General features: G+C 38.8%; 1 protein-coding gene and 1 pseudogene across 1 annotated transcript in view; one reads left to right on the top strand and one right to left on the bottom strand.

Moving 5' to 3' along the window:
- Nucleotides 1-17,563, top strand: part of ARFGEF3 (ARFGEF family member 3) — a 229,582-nt gene that overhangs the window by 166,695 nt on the left and 45,324 nt on the right. Inside the window, exons 15-20 of the mRNA XM_069077269.1 lie at nucleotides 135-242; nucleotides 633-848; nucleotides 1,022-1,132; nucleotides 3,578-3,728; nucleotides 5,954-6,274; nucleotides 7,801-7,934. Coding sequence (XP_068933370.1) covers nucleotides 135-242; nucleotides 633-848; nucleotides 1,022-1,132; nucleotides 3,578-3,728; nucleotides 5,954-6,274; nucleotides 7,801-7,934 — 1,041 coding nt within the window. The remainder of the gene's footprint in view (nucleotides 1-134; nucleotides 243-632; nucleotides 849-1,021; nucleotides 1,133-3,577; nucleotides 3,729-5,953; nucleotides 6,275-7,800; nucleotides 7,935-17,563) is intronic.
- On the bottom strand, nucleotides 7,953-16,489 carry LOC138152939 (leukemia-associated protein 7 pseudogene; annotated as a pseudogene).

Raw genomic sequence — 17,563 nt, 5'->3', positions numbered from 1 at the left:
TCTCTCTCTCTCTCTCTCTCTCTCTCTCTCTCTCTCTCTCTCTCCTCCTCTCTCTCTCTCTCTCTCTCCCCCTGCTTGACATCCTTTGACTTAAATGGCTTGCTTAAGGAGAGCATGACCCTTTTTCTTCACAGATATTGATGGCTTGGAGAGCAGTGCCATAGGTGGCCAATTAATGGCATCAGCTTCTACAGAGTCTCCTCTCACCCAGAACCAGAGAACAGATGACTCCATAGTGGCAGGTAATGACTTGAATCACGGAAATAAGTGTATATGAGCGCTATGTGAATATCTTTAGCAGCCAAGACTATTTTTCTTTGCCAATGTATTATGTGCCATAATGTCACCATTACTAAGAGGAAGATTTGCCATGCTTTATGGAGGCTACTTAGGCAGTTTATACAACTGATGATTCATTGGTCAGCAGAATTCCTTATTAATAAAAAAAAGTCAAAGGCAATCAAATATAGAACAAGCTCAGTTTCTTATAATAAAGCTAGGTAAAGGTTAATAAGACAAAGAACTATATGTATATATAAGAGTATATGCTACTCTTATGCCACAAAATATGCATTTAATTCTGTTGACCACTTTTTTCTCTGAAAAGTGATCCATGGTACTTTATACTCTAGGTGTTGCGTTTGCCCGTTATATTCTGATTGGCTGCTGGAAGAACTTGATTGATACTTTGTCTACGCCCTTGACTGGTCGCATGGCTGGAAGCTCTAAGGGGCTGGCATTCATTCTGGGTGCTGAAGGAGTCAAAGAACAGAACCAGAAAGAACGAGATTCCATCTGTATGAGTCTCGATGGGCTGAGGAAAGCAGCTCGACTGAGCTGTGCTTTAGGTACTGATCAAGAACTGAGTCCTGGTGCCATTTAGAGTGACCAGCAAACCGTGGTAGGAGTAACATTTGTGGGAATAGGGCCCTTGGAAGGGGTGGTCTCTCCTTTAGATAATGGATGGGTGGGTGGAGGAGACCATTAGATTTGGGAAATAACTGCTCCCTTACCTCTGAAGGAGTTGCTGCTAATTGTGCATCAGCACTTGCTCAGATGGCTGCCGCATCTTGTGTACAGGAAGAGAAAGAGGAGAGGGAAGTTCAAGAACCCAGTGATGCTATAATGCAAGGTAACATCTGGAGGGTCATACCATAAATGTGTATGTGTGTGTGCGTATGTATGTGTGTATGTGTGTGTATATATATCTGTGGTTGAAGGTGGTAGGGGTATGTAGATATATTTTTAAATGTATACAACTCAAATGTTATACATATATATATATATATATAACATGTATATAAATATACCAATATTTCTGCTCAAAAGATAGCATGGTATATTGGAAAGAGTGTGGAGTCAGGAAGACATGAGTTAAAGTCCTAACTCTAGCATATACTAGCTATATGACCATGAGCAAGTCACATAACTTTCAGTGCCCCCGTTGACTCTAAGACTTCAAGTTACAGATGAGTTGCTATTCTGCATTGCTAGAAGGAGCTTCCCACACTGGTAAATTCACAAATTCAGAGAAATAATAATAACTCATATTTATATAGTCCTTGAAAATTTAATGAAATTCTTTCTTCACAATACCCTTGGCAAGTCAATAATATAAATAGTATTATCTTCATTTCACAAATGTGGAAACTGAGGCTCTGAAAGGAGCTATGATTTTTCTTCAATTAGGCGACTAATATTATAGCAGGGATTTGAACCCAATTCTCTTGTCTGAAGTCCTTTCCACCATACACTGCTAGCTATATATATATACCAGTATGGGCATAAATATGTACTTGTTCCATAAATGTATTTTTTTTTAGTCCAGTACAGTGATTTCATCAGTGTAGAAACTTCCAGAGAGGAAAATTCCTTTAGAAAAGCAAGCACTAATGCACAAAAAGTTTATATAACTTGCCTATGGTCATGTTGGAAACATCTAGGTCTTCCTGTCTCTGAGGCCATTTCTTTAAGTTTTCAATCCCCTAGAGTGTCTAGACCATGCCACCTCTCTCCAACTCTGTGTGTGGATATATGTATATATGTGTGTGTTATATAAAATATTGTGTGTGTCTATATGTAGACACACATACATACTATACACACATATCTACATATGAAATAACTTATCCCTTACTTCTGACGCAGTTGCTGCTAATTGTACATCAGCACTTACTCATATGGCTGCTGCATCTTGTGTGTAATAATGTGTTCCAAAGAGCAGTGTGTTCCAAAGGAGCTCAGGATGGAGTCCAGAGTGTACCTTGAAAATCTGAGCTTAAACATAAATGAAAAAAAGATTCCATAATAAAGAGGCTTTTGAAATATTCTTAGAAGGAAAACCAGACTTTAAGAGATGATTTGCTTTTCAAATACCCCAGACAATACACACACACACACACACACACACACACACACACACACAGAAATATACAGCTAGAGAATGATGGTACATATATGTATGTGCATATATATGCTACATATGTGGTGTGTGTGACAGAGAGAGAAAGGTAGCATCCCTTTCAGAATAGATATGATTTACTAAATTATGGGGAAAATAAGTCCCAATTAGAGCCACAAAGTTCTATTTTAAATGAGTCACCCTTAAGAATGTTTTCAAAAGTTTTCTTAGAGTGTAAGGAAAAAGAACAGCATTGGAGGCCTTCAAGATTAGTTACTAGCAAGTGTCTAGACCCTATAGGATACCACTAGCAAATTTTATTTCATCCACTTGGGCTCAGAGGATTTATTCTATCCTTTAGCCCTTAAAGCAGGGGTGGGGAACCTGCAGCTTTGAGGTCACATGTTGTCTTCTAGATCCTTAGGTGAGACCTTTTGACTGAGTCCCAGTCCTACAGAACAAATCCTTTTTAAATGGCATTTGTTCTGTGAAATTTGGATTCAGTCAAAGGGCCACACTTGAGGGCCTAGAGGGCAACATGCGGCCTTGAGGCCAGGTTCCTGACCCTTGCCTTACAGCATACTTGGAAGTTATTAATTTTTCACCTTTTTATAACATGGAAAGTATCATACTGGATAGAGATTATTAAGCAGTCACAGAAATGGAAAGATGAGAAAAAGGAAAGAAACTACGATATTTTTAGCAGTTAGGGTAAAACATAATTAAAGATACTTTAACTGTAGGCATTGGGAGAAAAAAGCTCTGGATCACATGGAATTTCTAAGCAGGGAAGATGAGACAATATACGGAAAGAACTTTCCAAACCTTAAATAAATGTCAGCTATTGCGCATACAAATTCTAAGTTGCTAGTACTAAAATCAGTGGAAACATTATTGGACTGATATTCAGGCGATGTGAGTTCTAGCTCTTCTATTAACTGGCTGTATGGCTGTGGTTAAGTCATTTAATCTCTCTAGGTATTGGGGGATTTTTCAACCCTTAAATATTTACTCATTCCTTACTTGCACAAAAGTGGGGCTGGGCTAGAGAATCTAAGGGCCTTTGCAGCTCTAACATTCTAAAATTCAGTACATACTACAATATGTTTCTTTTTTTTTCTTGCTTGGCCTGCCTCTTTCCAAACATTAATTTTCATAAATGTCTTTCTGGAACAGTGAAACAAAAAGTGGAACAGAAACTGGAGCAGATTGGGAAGGTTCAGGGAGTGTGGCTGCATACAGCACATGTTTTATGCATGGACGCCATCCTCAATGTGGGCCTGGAAATGGGAAGTCACAATCAGGACTGTTGGCCACATGTGTTCAGGTATGGAATGGTAGTTATCCTTTCTTCTTGTATGAGCACCAACTCTGCGTTGGAATGATGGCTCAGGTGATACCCCTTTTGCCCTGTGAATTTAGTAGTAAGTATCTAATTTAGATCATAATCATCATAATAGGAAGGTTATCTAATCATAAGGAAGGGTTAGAAAGTTGGGGAAAGGAACTGTAATTGCATATGAATATTAGTGACAGGAATTGAGTTTAGGAATTTTGACTTTTCTACTTAAAGTTAGAATGAAAAAGCAAATGTGTCACGTTCAAAAAATAAAAACTAACTTCTCAGGTAGAAGATAGGAAGAAATTAGTCTGTGAAAGTACACTCATTTGGGGGGGGGGTTAGGTGGTACAGTTAATAGAGCACCAGCCCTGAAGTCAGGAGGACCCGAGTTCAAATCCAGCCTCAGACACATAACACTTGCTAGCCAGGTGACCTAGGACAAGTCACTTAACCCCAACTGCCCTTCAAAAAGAAAAAAAAAGTACACTCATTCAACAGGCTTTTTTGAAAGTTCCTACCAATTGCTGTTGTGTGTGTGGGTGTGTGTGTGTGTGTGTGGGTGTGTTAAATCAAGGGTGATACTGTAATGCCTGATGCAAAAATGGAATAGTAACATACATAAATGATATTTATATCTATTAATATTATTAATAGTAATAATTAAACAGCTAAAATTAATAGTACTATTTAGCTATTCTGAATTCTGGTAAATATCTTGTAGAATATGACCTGTTTTGGACTCTATAATTAACTATAGCCATGGTAAATTTGAAAATTCAATAAAGAGAGTGATTAAAAAATTAGAAGGCTAAAAAATAGGATGATTGGCTCAAGGAATGGAATTCACCAACCTTCAGAAGAGAAAACTGAAGGATACACTAATAATGGTCTTCAGTTACATGATGAGTTTTAATATGGAAATTTATAACCAACTGTTCTCCAGTTCTACTGCAAAGAGACTTCAGTTTCACATAAGATGTTTGTTTAATGCGTTTCCTGGCATGGAGAGTGATGAGGCATTAGAATGTGTTTTTGAGGAAAGTTCACCCTCAGATCAAGAGATCCATTATGTCTACTCCCTTCATTGATTTCAGTGACACTGACTGTAACCCCTCTGTGCCTTTGAAGACAATTAATGTGGGTTGCTGTGGCCAAAAAAGGTCATTTTTTTGTAGCCCAGTCTTTTGATAATGAGTCTCTCTGCATATAGTTAGACAGCAGCGTATGTACCACAGTGCCTGGCATACAGTAGGCACTCAGTAAACCTTTGGTGACTGATTGAATGACAGAGAGTATTTGCCAGGCCCATATTTAAAGCCTTTTCCAAATTGGGAGGATTTGCTCAGAACTTGAACTCCACTGTCATAGCCTCCTAGTATCCAGGGTCACTTTCATGCCACTATATAAGCCTTCAAAGGAATCCAGTGGGGTGCATTTTCATGTCAGTAGGGTGATCTTTAGTCTTGCTTAAAGCTAGAGGAATAGAGTTAGAGAATCCTTAAGACCCTCCTAGTCCTAAGATTCTATTTAGAAAAAATCAATTCCAGGACTCAAGAGAAAAATTAGAGGTTGAACAAGATGTTTTAGGATTGTTTCCAGTGTTTAAAGTGATCATCCTAGTCAAGTCAACAGACATTGATTAAGAGCCTACTATGTGCCAGGAACTGTGCTAAGGACTAGGGATACAAAAAAAAGGAAAAACAAATAAAAAACCTTGTTCTTGCTCTCAAGAAATTCATGGTCTAATGGTAGAGAAAGCATACAAACACCTAGTTAAAAGCAAGATATAGACATGACAAATTGGATATAATTTTGGAAGAAAGACACTAACATTAAGGGGAATCAAGAAAGACATTAAACAAAATTTATCAGTGCTTTTTTATTTAAGAAACTAAGAAAGGTAAAATATACACACATATATATACGTCCATATATGTATGTATGCATGCGTATGTGTATATATACATACATATATGTGTGTGTTTACACACACACACACACACACACACACATACACCATTATCATTGTTATGTCCAGAGACTAGCATGGGAAAGTGGGATGAAAGAGAAGCAAGGGAAATGATGGATTTCCTATTGATTCTTACCATTTGAGATGCTGAGGACTGGGTGCTAATCCCGGATTGTTGCCCATAACCCTAACCAACTTCAATCACTTCCATGTTCTTTGGTTTCTTCTTCTCTGAGTACAGAGTATGTGAATATGTTGCAACATTGGAGCACAACCATTTCAGCGATGGCACGACTCAGCCGGCTCTGCCTATCAGCCAGCCCCAGAAGACCTCTGGAGGGACGGGGGTCCTGGCAGATTATGAGTCAGAATGTTCACCCCAGGAATCACACCTTGAGCAGGACACCTCCCTGCGCAGCACACCCATCATTCAGCAATTGTCCATTCAGGAGCTCATTAAGGAGGGCAGGAAGGGCCGAGCTTTTGACTTCCGTAGTGGCAGCCTTCTGAGTGGGAGCAGTGCTGCTAAGGCTGTCCTCACCCTTTCCACCCAAGCTGACAGGTAGGTGGACATCCCCCTAGGTTCATCTTTTCTCCATAGTGGGCTTTTTCTACAACGGGTCTCTAACTTTGTAACAGAGAAAATAACTGGCACTCTCCCTTCCTCTGTGGTTTCAAAATAAGATTTAAAAAAAAAACCAGCAAATATGAATTCAATGTCAAGGGCCAGGCAAAGTAGCTTGCCCATCAATTGAGTCATTTGTCTGCCTCTTCAAACAGATTTGGAATTACTGAGATAATTAGATGTAGCTGTAACTTAACCCTGTTTGCCTCAGTTTCCTTGTCTTTAAAATGAACTGGAGAAGAAAATGGCAAACCACTCCAATATCTTTTCCAAGAAAACCTAAATGGAGCCACAAAGAATCAGATATAACTAAAAAACAACTGAATACCTGAACCTGTAAAGGCAAGAAACTTCAGTTTCTTCACCTGTAAAATGAGTTGATTAGAGTAGATCAGATGACTGCTAAGATCCTTTCTAGCTCTGAGTCTATGATCCTATAATTCCAGTGATAGAGGAAAGATAAGCACACAAATAACCTTAACACAGAGTAAGAGGTATTGCTTGCTGTTGCAAAAGTTTGTCCTTTGTTCTCAAAGAAGACATCAGGGAAATGATACCATGACATGCAGGTGAATTGGATTTATGTGAGAGAGGGTTGTACAAAGTCACTAGCCCTCTTTCTCCTCCACAGCCATCTGGGTCCAGTGGCCAGATATGGATCAGGACATCTAGAGATGGCCCAGGAGGCAGTGGGGGATCTTGTGTGGCAACAATGTATCACGTGGACAGTAAGGGAAGAGTTTTTCCAAATATGTTGCCCATGAGGCTATAGAATATGAGGCTGTTGGGTTCTATTCCGACAATATTATTTAATTACAAAAGTAATAATTTTATTCACCTGCACAAACATCTGGTGAACAATTAGACACAAAATAAAAATAGCAAAGTAACCACATATTCCAGCTTCCATTACTATCAGAGAAGAAGGCTGAATTGTTTTAGTATTAAAAGATAAAATATATAGGGGCAGCCAGGTAGCACAGTGAGTAAGAGTACCGGCCCCAGAGTTGGGAGACCTGGAATCGAATGTGGGCTCAGATACTTAGCACCACACCCAGAAATAACTGGCTGTGTAACTTTGAGCAAGTTACTTAACCCCGATTGCTTTAAAAATATATATAAATATAAAATGTGGTATTAAAAGATAAGATATAAGAAGGCTGGATTATTATAGTATGAAAGAAAATATCTTGATGTTATATAATACTATACTATATATTTTATGCATTTATAAGTTTCTAAGCTTTTTCTGTGTTTTCTACTGATGTTCATGTGTCACCTGTGGCTTCCACAAGACTCCCAAAAAATTCCCACTTACTTTCTTATGCTGCCCTGTGATATATCAAAACTGCAATGGGGAAAGTCGCAGTATGGAAGGGATAACTTTATAGAGCTTGGGAAATGCTATTGTCTGGTCATTCTGATATTTTTCTGAATAACTTTTTCCTGTACTTCACATGTAGGCTCTTTGAAGATGCTGCTGACAAGCTGAATTTAATGGCATTGGCAGGTTTCCTTTACCAGTTAAAAAAAGCTTCTCAATCCCAGCTTTTCCATTCCGTTACAGATACCGTTGATTACTCTCTAGCAATGCCAGGTAATGTTTTCCCTTAAGAAAATGGATACTATTAACGCATAGAGGAGCAGGGACCATCAAAGGTCACCGAAAGCAATGAGAAGCCAAAGATAATGAATATGAACCACTTTAATCCACAATATTTGACATGTTACCTCTGCTGTATCATTAAGTAGTTATGCAAGTAGTACTTGGCCATGTGTGTGTATAAGTGGTTGCGTTGGGGGGCTAGGGTGAGGAAGATATCTCTTGATATCTTGAAAGTGATACTCCTTGCCAATGTAACTGTCCGGGCAAGCTAATGTTAATGCTGATAGACTTGTTGACTCTGCTTGTTAAGTCATGGTCTTAATGAGGCAGAAGCTGTGGATTCATTCCTCATGTGTTAGCATCACTCGGTAGAGAAAAAAAACCTATTTCACGCTTCTGCCTACACTCATCATGCCAATAAACTATTTTTCTGATGCAAGCTACTGATTACGATGGGGATTAGGCAAGAGACTTAGATCAGGAAAAATCCAACTCTATTCTTGGAATAATTATTCAGAGCATTTGTAATTGATCAATCCTATTGTCCAATAAGCATTTAAAGGGTTCCTTCTATGTGCCAAGCACTATGGTGAATGCTAAGAATACAAGGAGTTTGTGTTCCGTTGAATGGAAAATCAATGTTATCTTTGTATTTATACATAGAGAACACTTAACTTGTGAAAATGAAGGTGCAGAGAGTCCATAATAACTGTGTTCAAATACCTAAAGCCTGTCATGTGCAAGAGGAAGTAGCCTTGTTCTGTGTTTCTCCACAGGGAAGATTAGGTACAATGGACAGAAGTTATAGGGAGGAAGATATAAGCCCAGTATGAGAAAGAATTCATTAATCATTAGAACTGCACAACAAAAGAATGGATTGCCCTGTATGTTAGTGAACTCTTTGTCACCATAAGTGTTCAAGCAGAGACTAGATGACCATCTGACAGTGATGTAGAAAAAATTCCTGTACTGGTTGGGAAATTGGACTTAACCAAGTTTCCTTCCAAGTCTAAGACTAATTCTAAATACATCTTTTGAGTCTTAAAGCAGATTTAAATATCAAAGTCTCTTTCTCACTATGTAACCTTTCCATAGGTTAGGGATTTTTCATTTTTATATTATAAGCCAAGCTTGGCTATCTGGCAATCTGCCTTCAACATCTACCCTGATCCCAGAAGTTGTCTTTTTAAAAAAAGGTTTTGTTAGGGAAAAAAGTAATTTCTGTAAATCCAGAAACAACAAACTCAGCTATGAAGAGATTTGAAGATTATACCTAATAGGCTTTGGAGTTACTAGAAAAAAAGGTTTGTCTGGCTAAGAGCTGTAGAATATTAGACTCTTCCAACAAAATTGAAGAAGGATGAGGAGGAGTGTTGAGAGACAAGAGAGTCAAGGGTGGTGAGTAGGAAAAATCACAGTAGTCATGGCTGCAGTCACAGATGGTGGAGATTAGAAGTAAAAAAAGGGTGAATTGGCAGAGATTAGAATCAAAGATAAGAAAAGCAAGCAGTAGCATACACTCTGAGAGTGGAATAGAAGATGAAAGAAGAAACAGGATCAAGCATACTTCTGCACTTGGAACAGTGGGCTGCAGGGCAACAAACAAGTCTTTGCATTCTAATTGATCCCCTAGGGAATGAATGTGCCACATAGAAGTCATGCCAACCAGTACAACTTTTCATACTAGGGATGGAGGATTGTTCATTGTACACACACACGTACACACATATGCAGTATACATAAATATGCAAACATATATTGTGTATGGGGGGAGAGATTAAATCATTTGGTCATAGGCCCCAGATCTTTATCTGCATCTATAACTGTGGTTCAGTACAATAATTTAAATAGCCAGGAAAGTGTCTAGTAAACTATAGGATGATTTTCATACAGAACAGCTCATTCCTTGATTGCCAGAGGCTTATTATAGTGTGTGTGTGTGTGTGTGTGTGTGTGTGTGTGTGTATCTGTATCTGTTTATGCCTCACTAGCAACCTTTCCTTTTTACGTTTTACAATGAGATCTGCCTTTCCACATTGCTTACCAGGGTCAACCATGTTGAAATGTCTTTTTTTCTGTACCTTCAGCAATGGAAATATGTACTGCAGTCCTTCAAGTCTGTCAGTGTTTCTTTATGTCTACCTTCTATCTAGTCACCTCTCCAGGCTCACCTTGTAAGACCTAGGAACAAGCTGGTATCCTCCCAGCATCCCTCCTCTGCATCATTCTTTTGACCTAGGACAGTCAGCATAACTGCTCTGTTATAAATGGTCTGATGGCACCCCGGCCTTTGCTGCCAACCAGCCCATCATCCTTCTTAATGGTGAGATATCAAAGGACTTAGCAAATGTAAATGGGTTGGCCTAAGTGGAGGCAGATTTCACAGTGTTATAATAGAAGAGCAGCACCACAAAACAGATTTTCAGCCTTCCCTAATACGGGACTATATGAGAGAATCTGCCATGTACTACTATGAGGTGAACCTTGTTCCAAATATCAAAGACAACAGAATTGTGAAAACATAATACTTCTTTAATCCTATGATGAATCTGTGATCTCATAAACTCATCAATATTGATAATCACTCTTGTAGTACAGATTGTAAAACATCCATATTTTCATCCTTTTATGACTCTTGTCAAATGTATAAATTTTCCACATGATTCCATTCAATATGCAAGGGACCCACCTCTAGGACTTTGAATATTATGTGTGTAACTAGTGAAGGACAGATCATCTATCTATGATTCCTTACTTCCACTTCATGAGTAGCCCACATTCTTTTCTGGTCACACATTTCCCTTATGGCATCTTTTACACTACTTTTTACACATAGTTCATCATTGGAAATATGCCACAACCTATTTTCATCCACCAGGCATATCTTCTAAGATCTTTTGGGTGATTCACACTTTTGATTCTTTTGAGACTATGGTTTTCCATGACTCTTAGTCATAAAGCATCACTAGAAAAATACCGATGCTTAAAAAGATGATTTGTTTTTTGTTTCAGGGAGAAATTTGGGATGATTGCAAGTCACAGTACAATTTTCTAAATGCAGTTCTGCCCACTGTCTTCTCTTCTATTCAGTTCTCAACTCATTTTATTATCTATTCTCAATTTCTGTACAAGATAATGTACTGATAACTCAGCTCTGTAGACTTTCCTTCTGGCCCAGAAGCATCAAAGCTCCCAACCTGTGGGCCACAAGTGGCCTGTAAAAGCTCTTGAATATATCCTGAAACATATTAAAATGTAACTGGGAAATGTTTGACAAAATAAATAAAAATGCAATACAACACAGATTCTGTTCATTTGAGATTTGCTAAGTTAATACACAGGCCACAGGGATCTATTTCTGATCTAGATAATAGGTATTCTTTATCCACTTCATTTTTCCTGTGTGGCTAAGTCAACTTCTTTTGAGTGATTATAGAGCATATACACAGAAAGCTTTACAATGTTCTGGGGCTTGACACAATTAGCACAATATTTTCCTTTAAAAAGGAGCATCTGGAAGACTACACCACAGTCACAAGTCAATTTTCCCTTAGACTCTCCTCTGGATGTCACCCTTTACAGTATAACGTAAGCCCTATGAGGTTAGGGACAAATTGTGTTTTTGTCTTTGTAAAATTTCATTAGTAACATACCTTACACATAATAGACACTAATCATATTGTAATAGCTGTAGAAGTGAAAAGAATCTCAAAGGTCATCTGGTCCAGGACCATCTTAAAGGACCATTTGGTCATTTTATAAATGAAGAAACAGAGACTCAGAGTGATTTAGTGACATGCCCAAAGACATACAAACAGTAAGAATCATAAATGAGACTTGAACTCAGGTAGTCTTACTGTAGTAAGTAAACCTCTGCTCTCTCCACTATACCACATTTCCTAATTTAATAAATGTTTGTTACAATGAACTACATGAAAGCGGCATGCACCTTTGTTGAGCATATGTCTCCTTTTATGCCTTTCTGGATATTAATACTTTAGGATAATCCAGCAAAATTATCTCTGTTGTGTCTATTAAAGAATCTTTTTGTGATTTTCACGTGCATTCAGAGGTACTTTTCTGGAGAAGAGCCTTTAAGACAGCATTTTGCTTTCCAAAATCAAATGCTTTTTTTTTTTATGATCTACAAGAGAGTAAGCACAATGGAATCTTCTTTTCCCACACTTTTTACTCTGCTGTGTGACTGTAAAGAATCAAATATTATAGACTATTGTCTACATAAGCCCACTTATTCCCATTTCATATTTTCTTAGCCATATTCTAAATCAAATAGTTGGGGGGGGGGAGAAGGTAGTAACACTGTCCATTATTTCTTTCCATTTATTTGATATCCTCTCACCTTTCATTAGTTGGTAACCATTTATTAAGTTCCTACTATGTGCTACTACTCCCTTTTGCATCTGCTTCCCTGTTTTCAATTCCTCAGAACAAGATGTCCCTATATGTATATATAATAAACTTCTAAACTCACCACCCTATTGGTAAATCAAGTCTTGACTGACTCCTCCTCCCTCAGCCTCCTCTCCCTTTTGATTAGAGGGATGGAGGGTAGAATACCAAACTCCTCTCCATGCTTTCCTTTCTAGAGGGAAGAAGCTAGACTTTCCGCTCACTCTATTTTGTATCTGTTGATTTGCCTGGTTTCAGCTCTCCAGAACAAGATGCCCTGAATGTGTACAACCTCATGTCCCATACCCTGCCCCCTACTTTCCTGCCTATTTCTGGGTGTAAGCTCCTTGAGGGCAGGAACTGTCTTTTTTTTTAGAATCTTTTATGCCAACTACCTTAAATGGCATTATCTTCACTTCCAATTTCCAAACCAACGTATTGAAGGCAGAAAACTTATAAGCCATTTAGTAGGTGTGAAACAGTAAATTCACTAAACCAGGAAAAAGAGTCTGAAGTTTCAAATTCCTTCACTAGGAAATGAAATAAAGTGACACTTTCTCTATTTTTTTATACACAGGAAAAGAGAACATATATTGATTATCACATATCACAATTCTGGCTCAGACTTTCATTAACAATAGAGCTTCAGCCACAAAATAGCCCTAAGTAAACAACTAGGCATCTATGTTATATATAACAAGTCAAAAGGAATATCTGACCTGGAAATTAATGCACTTAATCCAATTGTATAACTGAAGCAAACTATAGAACTGTATTTTTATCCATAACAAGTCAGAACAATGGCAAAATTCCTGAAAATTCTAGCTGTTACTGATTGTTATAAATGTGAAAAGAATTCTGTTCATACAATCCTCAATTCTGCCAGAAGTGATAACACTCAAAGGCTCATTTTGCTGTTAAGACCTATACACAATATCTCCTTGGCTAAAGCTCATAGCCAGACTGGCTTCAATTCACAAATCAATAACATTCACAGATCCAGATGATTCTGGAAAACCTGCCTCAGAGCAATACGGGACATCACCTGGGAGGCTCAACAGTGATTGGATCAGCTTCTTGATGGTTTTCTGGCACTGGTACTCCGCATTCAAGTCTTGGTCAAAAGCCTGTCCCTCCCGTTGTTGGGCCATATGACAGCAGATGTTTCTAAACTCGATACTATCTTTTAAGTAGATGGGGAAGTTCAGTTCTTGATGTAGCAGGTTCAGGATCGTCTGCTCCACCTGGACAAGCTGCGAACTGGTCTCGACAACGCGGGCCAGCCCGGTGCGCACTGACCTGGGACCCGGCGCTGGGGGACGGCGTTCCCTTCCCCTCGCGGCTTCGCCACCACGGGCTCCTCGCCCTTCTCTCGCTGCTCTGGGGGCCAGCCTGCCCCGTGGCTGCGGACACGTGCTGGGGGGGGGGGGGGGGGGGGGGGGCTGGACCTCGTCCTGGTCCCTCTGCTGCTGCAAGAGCCTCAGGGTCTGCAGGGCCACAATCTGGTGACTGACAGCGGCCTGGAGGGACATCGTGCTGGCTATGGCTGCCCGGGTGTTTTCCGCCCTTATTCCTTACGCAGGTGGCACAAGAGAGGCGGAGGGAGTGATTAAGGTCAACGGGGTCACATTTTCCTCCGGTTTCCTTCCTCTCGCCTTCCCGGCACTAGGAACTCTTTCTTTTTATTAATCATATCCCCACCGAGTAGGCCCTCATTAAATGTTTACTGCATTGTTTCTTGGAATTGCCAGACACTGTGCTAAGCCCTAAAGATCAAAGAAAGGAAAAACAGTTCCTTCCCTTAAAGAGCTCAAAATAAAATAGGGAAGAACACATCAGAATTGTGTTGCCTCCAGCGTGAACCTCCTCTGTGTATACTTTGTTCGATCCAGTTGTGTTTTCTTTAGCTCTCTTTCCCTTCCTTTATGCAGTATATCTGAGACCTTGGCCTAAAGGTCCAAACGTGGGGCCTATACTATCATTGACAGAAGAAAAAATACTTTGTTGTGTAAATCTTGACAGATTTTTTCATCTGTTGTCTTCATTTGTTTCATCCTTAAATGACAATGACATGCGTGCTTATAGTTAAAAAAAAATCCCAAAACAATAGCACAGACATATGTGGGTACAGATCAGATAGAGAAGCTTTATTCTTATTGCAAGTCATGTCCAAGAAATCAATTGACAGAACTTCTCTGTAAGTCAAGTAAACTTTGAATAGAATTTCCTCTGTGTATACACATATGTGAATGTATACATTTGTGTGTATGCATGTCTATACATGTGCATGTGTGCATTTAATGTTTCTATACACACATACACAGAGAACATACTACCCATCTCATGACAGAAAAGTATACACACATGCACATCTGTGTGTATAAAATATGCACACACACATAGGTAGCAATATATGGCTGTGAGAATTGAACTATAAGCTGAGTGCTGCAAAATTGATGCTTTTGAATTGTGGTGCTGGAGAAAACTTTTGAAAGTCCCTTGGACACCGAGGAGATCAAATTAGTCAAGACTTAAAGAAATCAAGCTATTCACTGGAAGGTCAGATACTGAAACTGAAGCTTAATACTTTGGCCACATAATGAGACTTATTGGAAAAAGACCCAGATGTTGGGAAAGATTGAGGACAACAGGAAAAAAGGATGGCAGAGGATGAGACAGATAATGTCACGGAAGCAATGAGTATGAGCTTGGACAGACTTCAAGAGATAGCAGAGGACAGAAGGGCCTGGTGTGCTATGGTCCATCAGGCCACAAAGAGTTGGACATGACTGAATAATAAAAAAAAACAAGTGTATATACATATACTAAGTGTGTATATGTACACTATGTGTGTATATGTATATTTCCCTGTCAGGAGGTAGGTAGCATATTCTCTGTGTATGTGTATATATACACACAGAGATTATATACATACAAATTTTATATATGTATGTATACATACACATGTATACATGTGTATATAATTACTACCCCAAAGTTGACTTTAAATGTGTGTGTATATACATATACTATGGGCATATATGTATATATAAAGAAAGAGAGAGAAAGAAATAGAAAACATGGTGACCAATTATCCCAGGTTGGCAGTTGGCATTGGAGGCAGCTGGGGTTCACTGATCTGTTCTTTCCCTGGGGAGAGCTAAGAAACATAACTTTGTTTTGCTTTATGACTAACAAGGCAAGGGAAGTAGAGAAGGACAAAATATAAACCCAGGAGTATTGGGGAAAGGGGACGTGACTACTCATTTTAAATTAAATGAAGGCCAGTATAAAGATGGAGTCACTATTTCCAGGGGAGGGAAGATATAATGTCCCTTTTTTTTGTCACTCTAGTATAAATATTGCCTAGGCAGACTCTCAATAGTAAAATGGAGGGCCCTTTGCCTCACTGAAGAGCTAAAAATTTTTCAATTTAGAAATTGGGGAACCTTTCTGATAGTTTACTCAGGGACCCCAAGTTTAAATTTATGTCACTACTTCATGATATTTTACTAGAGGCAAACATAAGCAGGATTACAGCATGACATAGGGCAGGATACAACACTGAATTCAGGATTAGGAAGACCTGGGTTTGAATCTTGTCTAGGAAACTTCCTAGTTCTGTGACCCCAAATGAGACACTTCCCTTCCTTGGGCCACAGTTCCTTCATCTATAAAATGAGGAGGTTGGACTTGCCCTCTCAGTTTCCTTCTAGCTCTAAATCTATGATCCTTGGATTCTGTGATTGCTGATGTGCCTACATGGACTCTTCTTCAGCACCTGGAGGACCTAAAAATGGTTCCATATTTCAGATATAACCATTATCACCAATACCAGGAAGAAAGGTGGAAAAGCTGATGTGGGCAACTATGAAATCATCTCTCTTCACCCTTTCACCAATAGGATGATGGTCAGAGTTCAGATAAACTATGTTCCTCACAACATAATGTCAGTGTGTTTCTTGGACTGCTAAAGCGGCACTAGGAAAACACAGGCAAAATGACAAAGTCAAACTTCAGTGTTTTCCTTGCTTTTAAAAAATCATTAAAAATATTGTCTGCCTTTTTCTGAACATACCCACATTCCCAGGGTCCCCAAAGGCTCTGAAGCTATAGGGTATGATAAAATCTGTCATTTATGCCACTAATTGGCATTCGTGCTGAGTTGTGGGTCATCTAATGACTCTACTATTCTGCTGAGGCAAAAACAACAGGCTGTTTGCCTTGGGCAGTTCTAGTTTGACATAGTACCACCATCTCTTCAAATCACTAGTCACTTTATTTGGATAAATTTTTCTAGATTCTATTGCACAATGAAATTTCAACTCAGAAAAACAAGAAAGTGACTGGTGATGATTTTACTTCCTCATAGACCAATTTTCTGCTTTTCATTAAGCTGCATCTCACTTGACAGTAAACATAGGCTATTAGCTTTTTCATAGCACTCAAGAAATCTCAACAGTAGATTGTAGATTCTTCTGGATAACTACGTTACTATTGAGTGTTTGGAGGACTGTGTGCCTATGGTGAGCTATTAGGTATACCTGACTCCTTGTCATATGGTCATTTATACCTTTTTGTTTGTTTGTTTTTAATTAATTATTTTTGTGCAATTAACAAGTATTTATTTTCTCTCCCCTATGCCTCCCCTCTCCCTAATTGAAAAAAAAAAGAAAAGCAAAACTATCATAAGAAATATGCTTGGCCAAGCAAAATAAACTTTCACATTGGCCGTGTAAAAATGCATGCCTCATTTCTCATCTTGAGTCCACAACTTCTCTGTCAGGGGATGGACAGCATCCTTCATCATAAGTTTTCTGGAATCTTGGCTGGTCATTACACTGAACAAAGTTTGTAAGTCGGTTATTTGTCTTCCCAGCATTGGGTTTACCCTGCATCATGCTGTTCAAACGAGTATTCCCAGTTCACTCTGAAACCATTCTTTTCTTAATTTCTTATGGCACAGTGATGTTCTTTTCCCCAACTGAAGTGACACCCTTAGCTTCCAGTTTTTGCCATCATAAAAAGAACTACTGAGCATATTTTGGTACATATGGGTCTTTTTCATATTTCTTTGATCTCTTTGGGTATAGCCCTAATAGTGATATTACTGTGTCAAAGGAAATTAACAGTTGAGTAACTTTGGGAGGACAGTTTCTAATCATTTTCCAAAATGGCTAGACCAATTCACAGCTTTATCAACAGTGTGT

The sequence above is a fragment of the Petaurus breviceps genome, unplaced genomic scaffold (assembly GCF_028583685.1).
Source record: "Petaurus breviceps papuanus isolate PSGF00001 unplaced genomic scaffold, PetGlider_PUasm1.0 90977, whole genome shotgun sequence".
In the NCBI taxonomy this organism is placed as follows: Eukaryota; Metazoa; Chordata; class Mammalia; order Diprotodontia; family Petauridae; genus Petaurus; species Petaurus breviceps.
The sequence above is the reverse complement of the archived record's forward strand: the minus strand, read 5'-3'. Positions and strand labels throughout refer to the sequence as shown.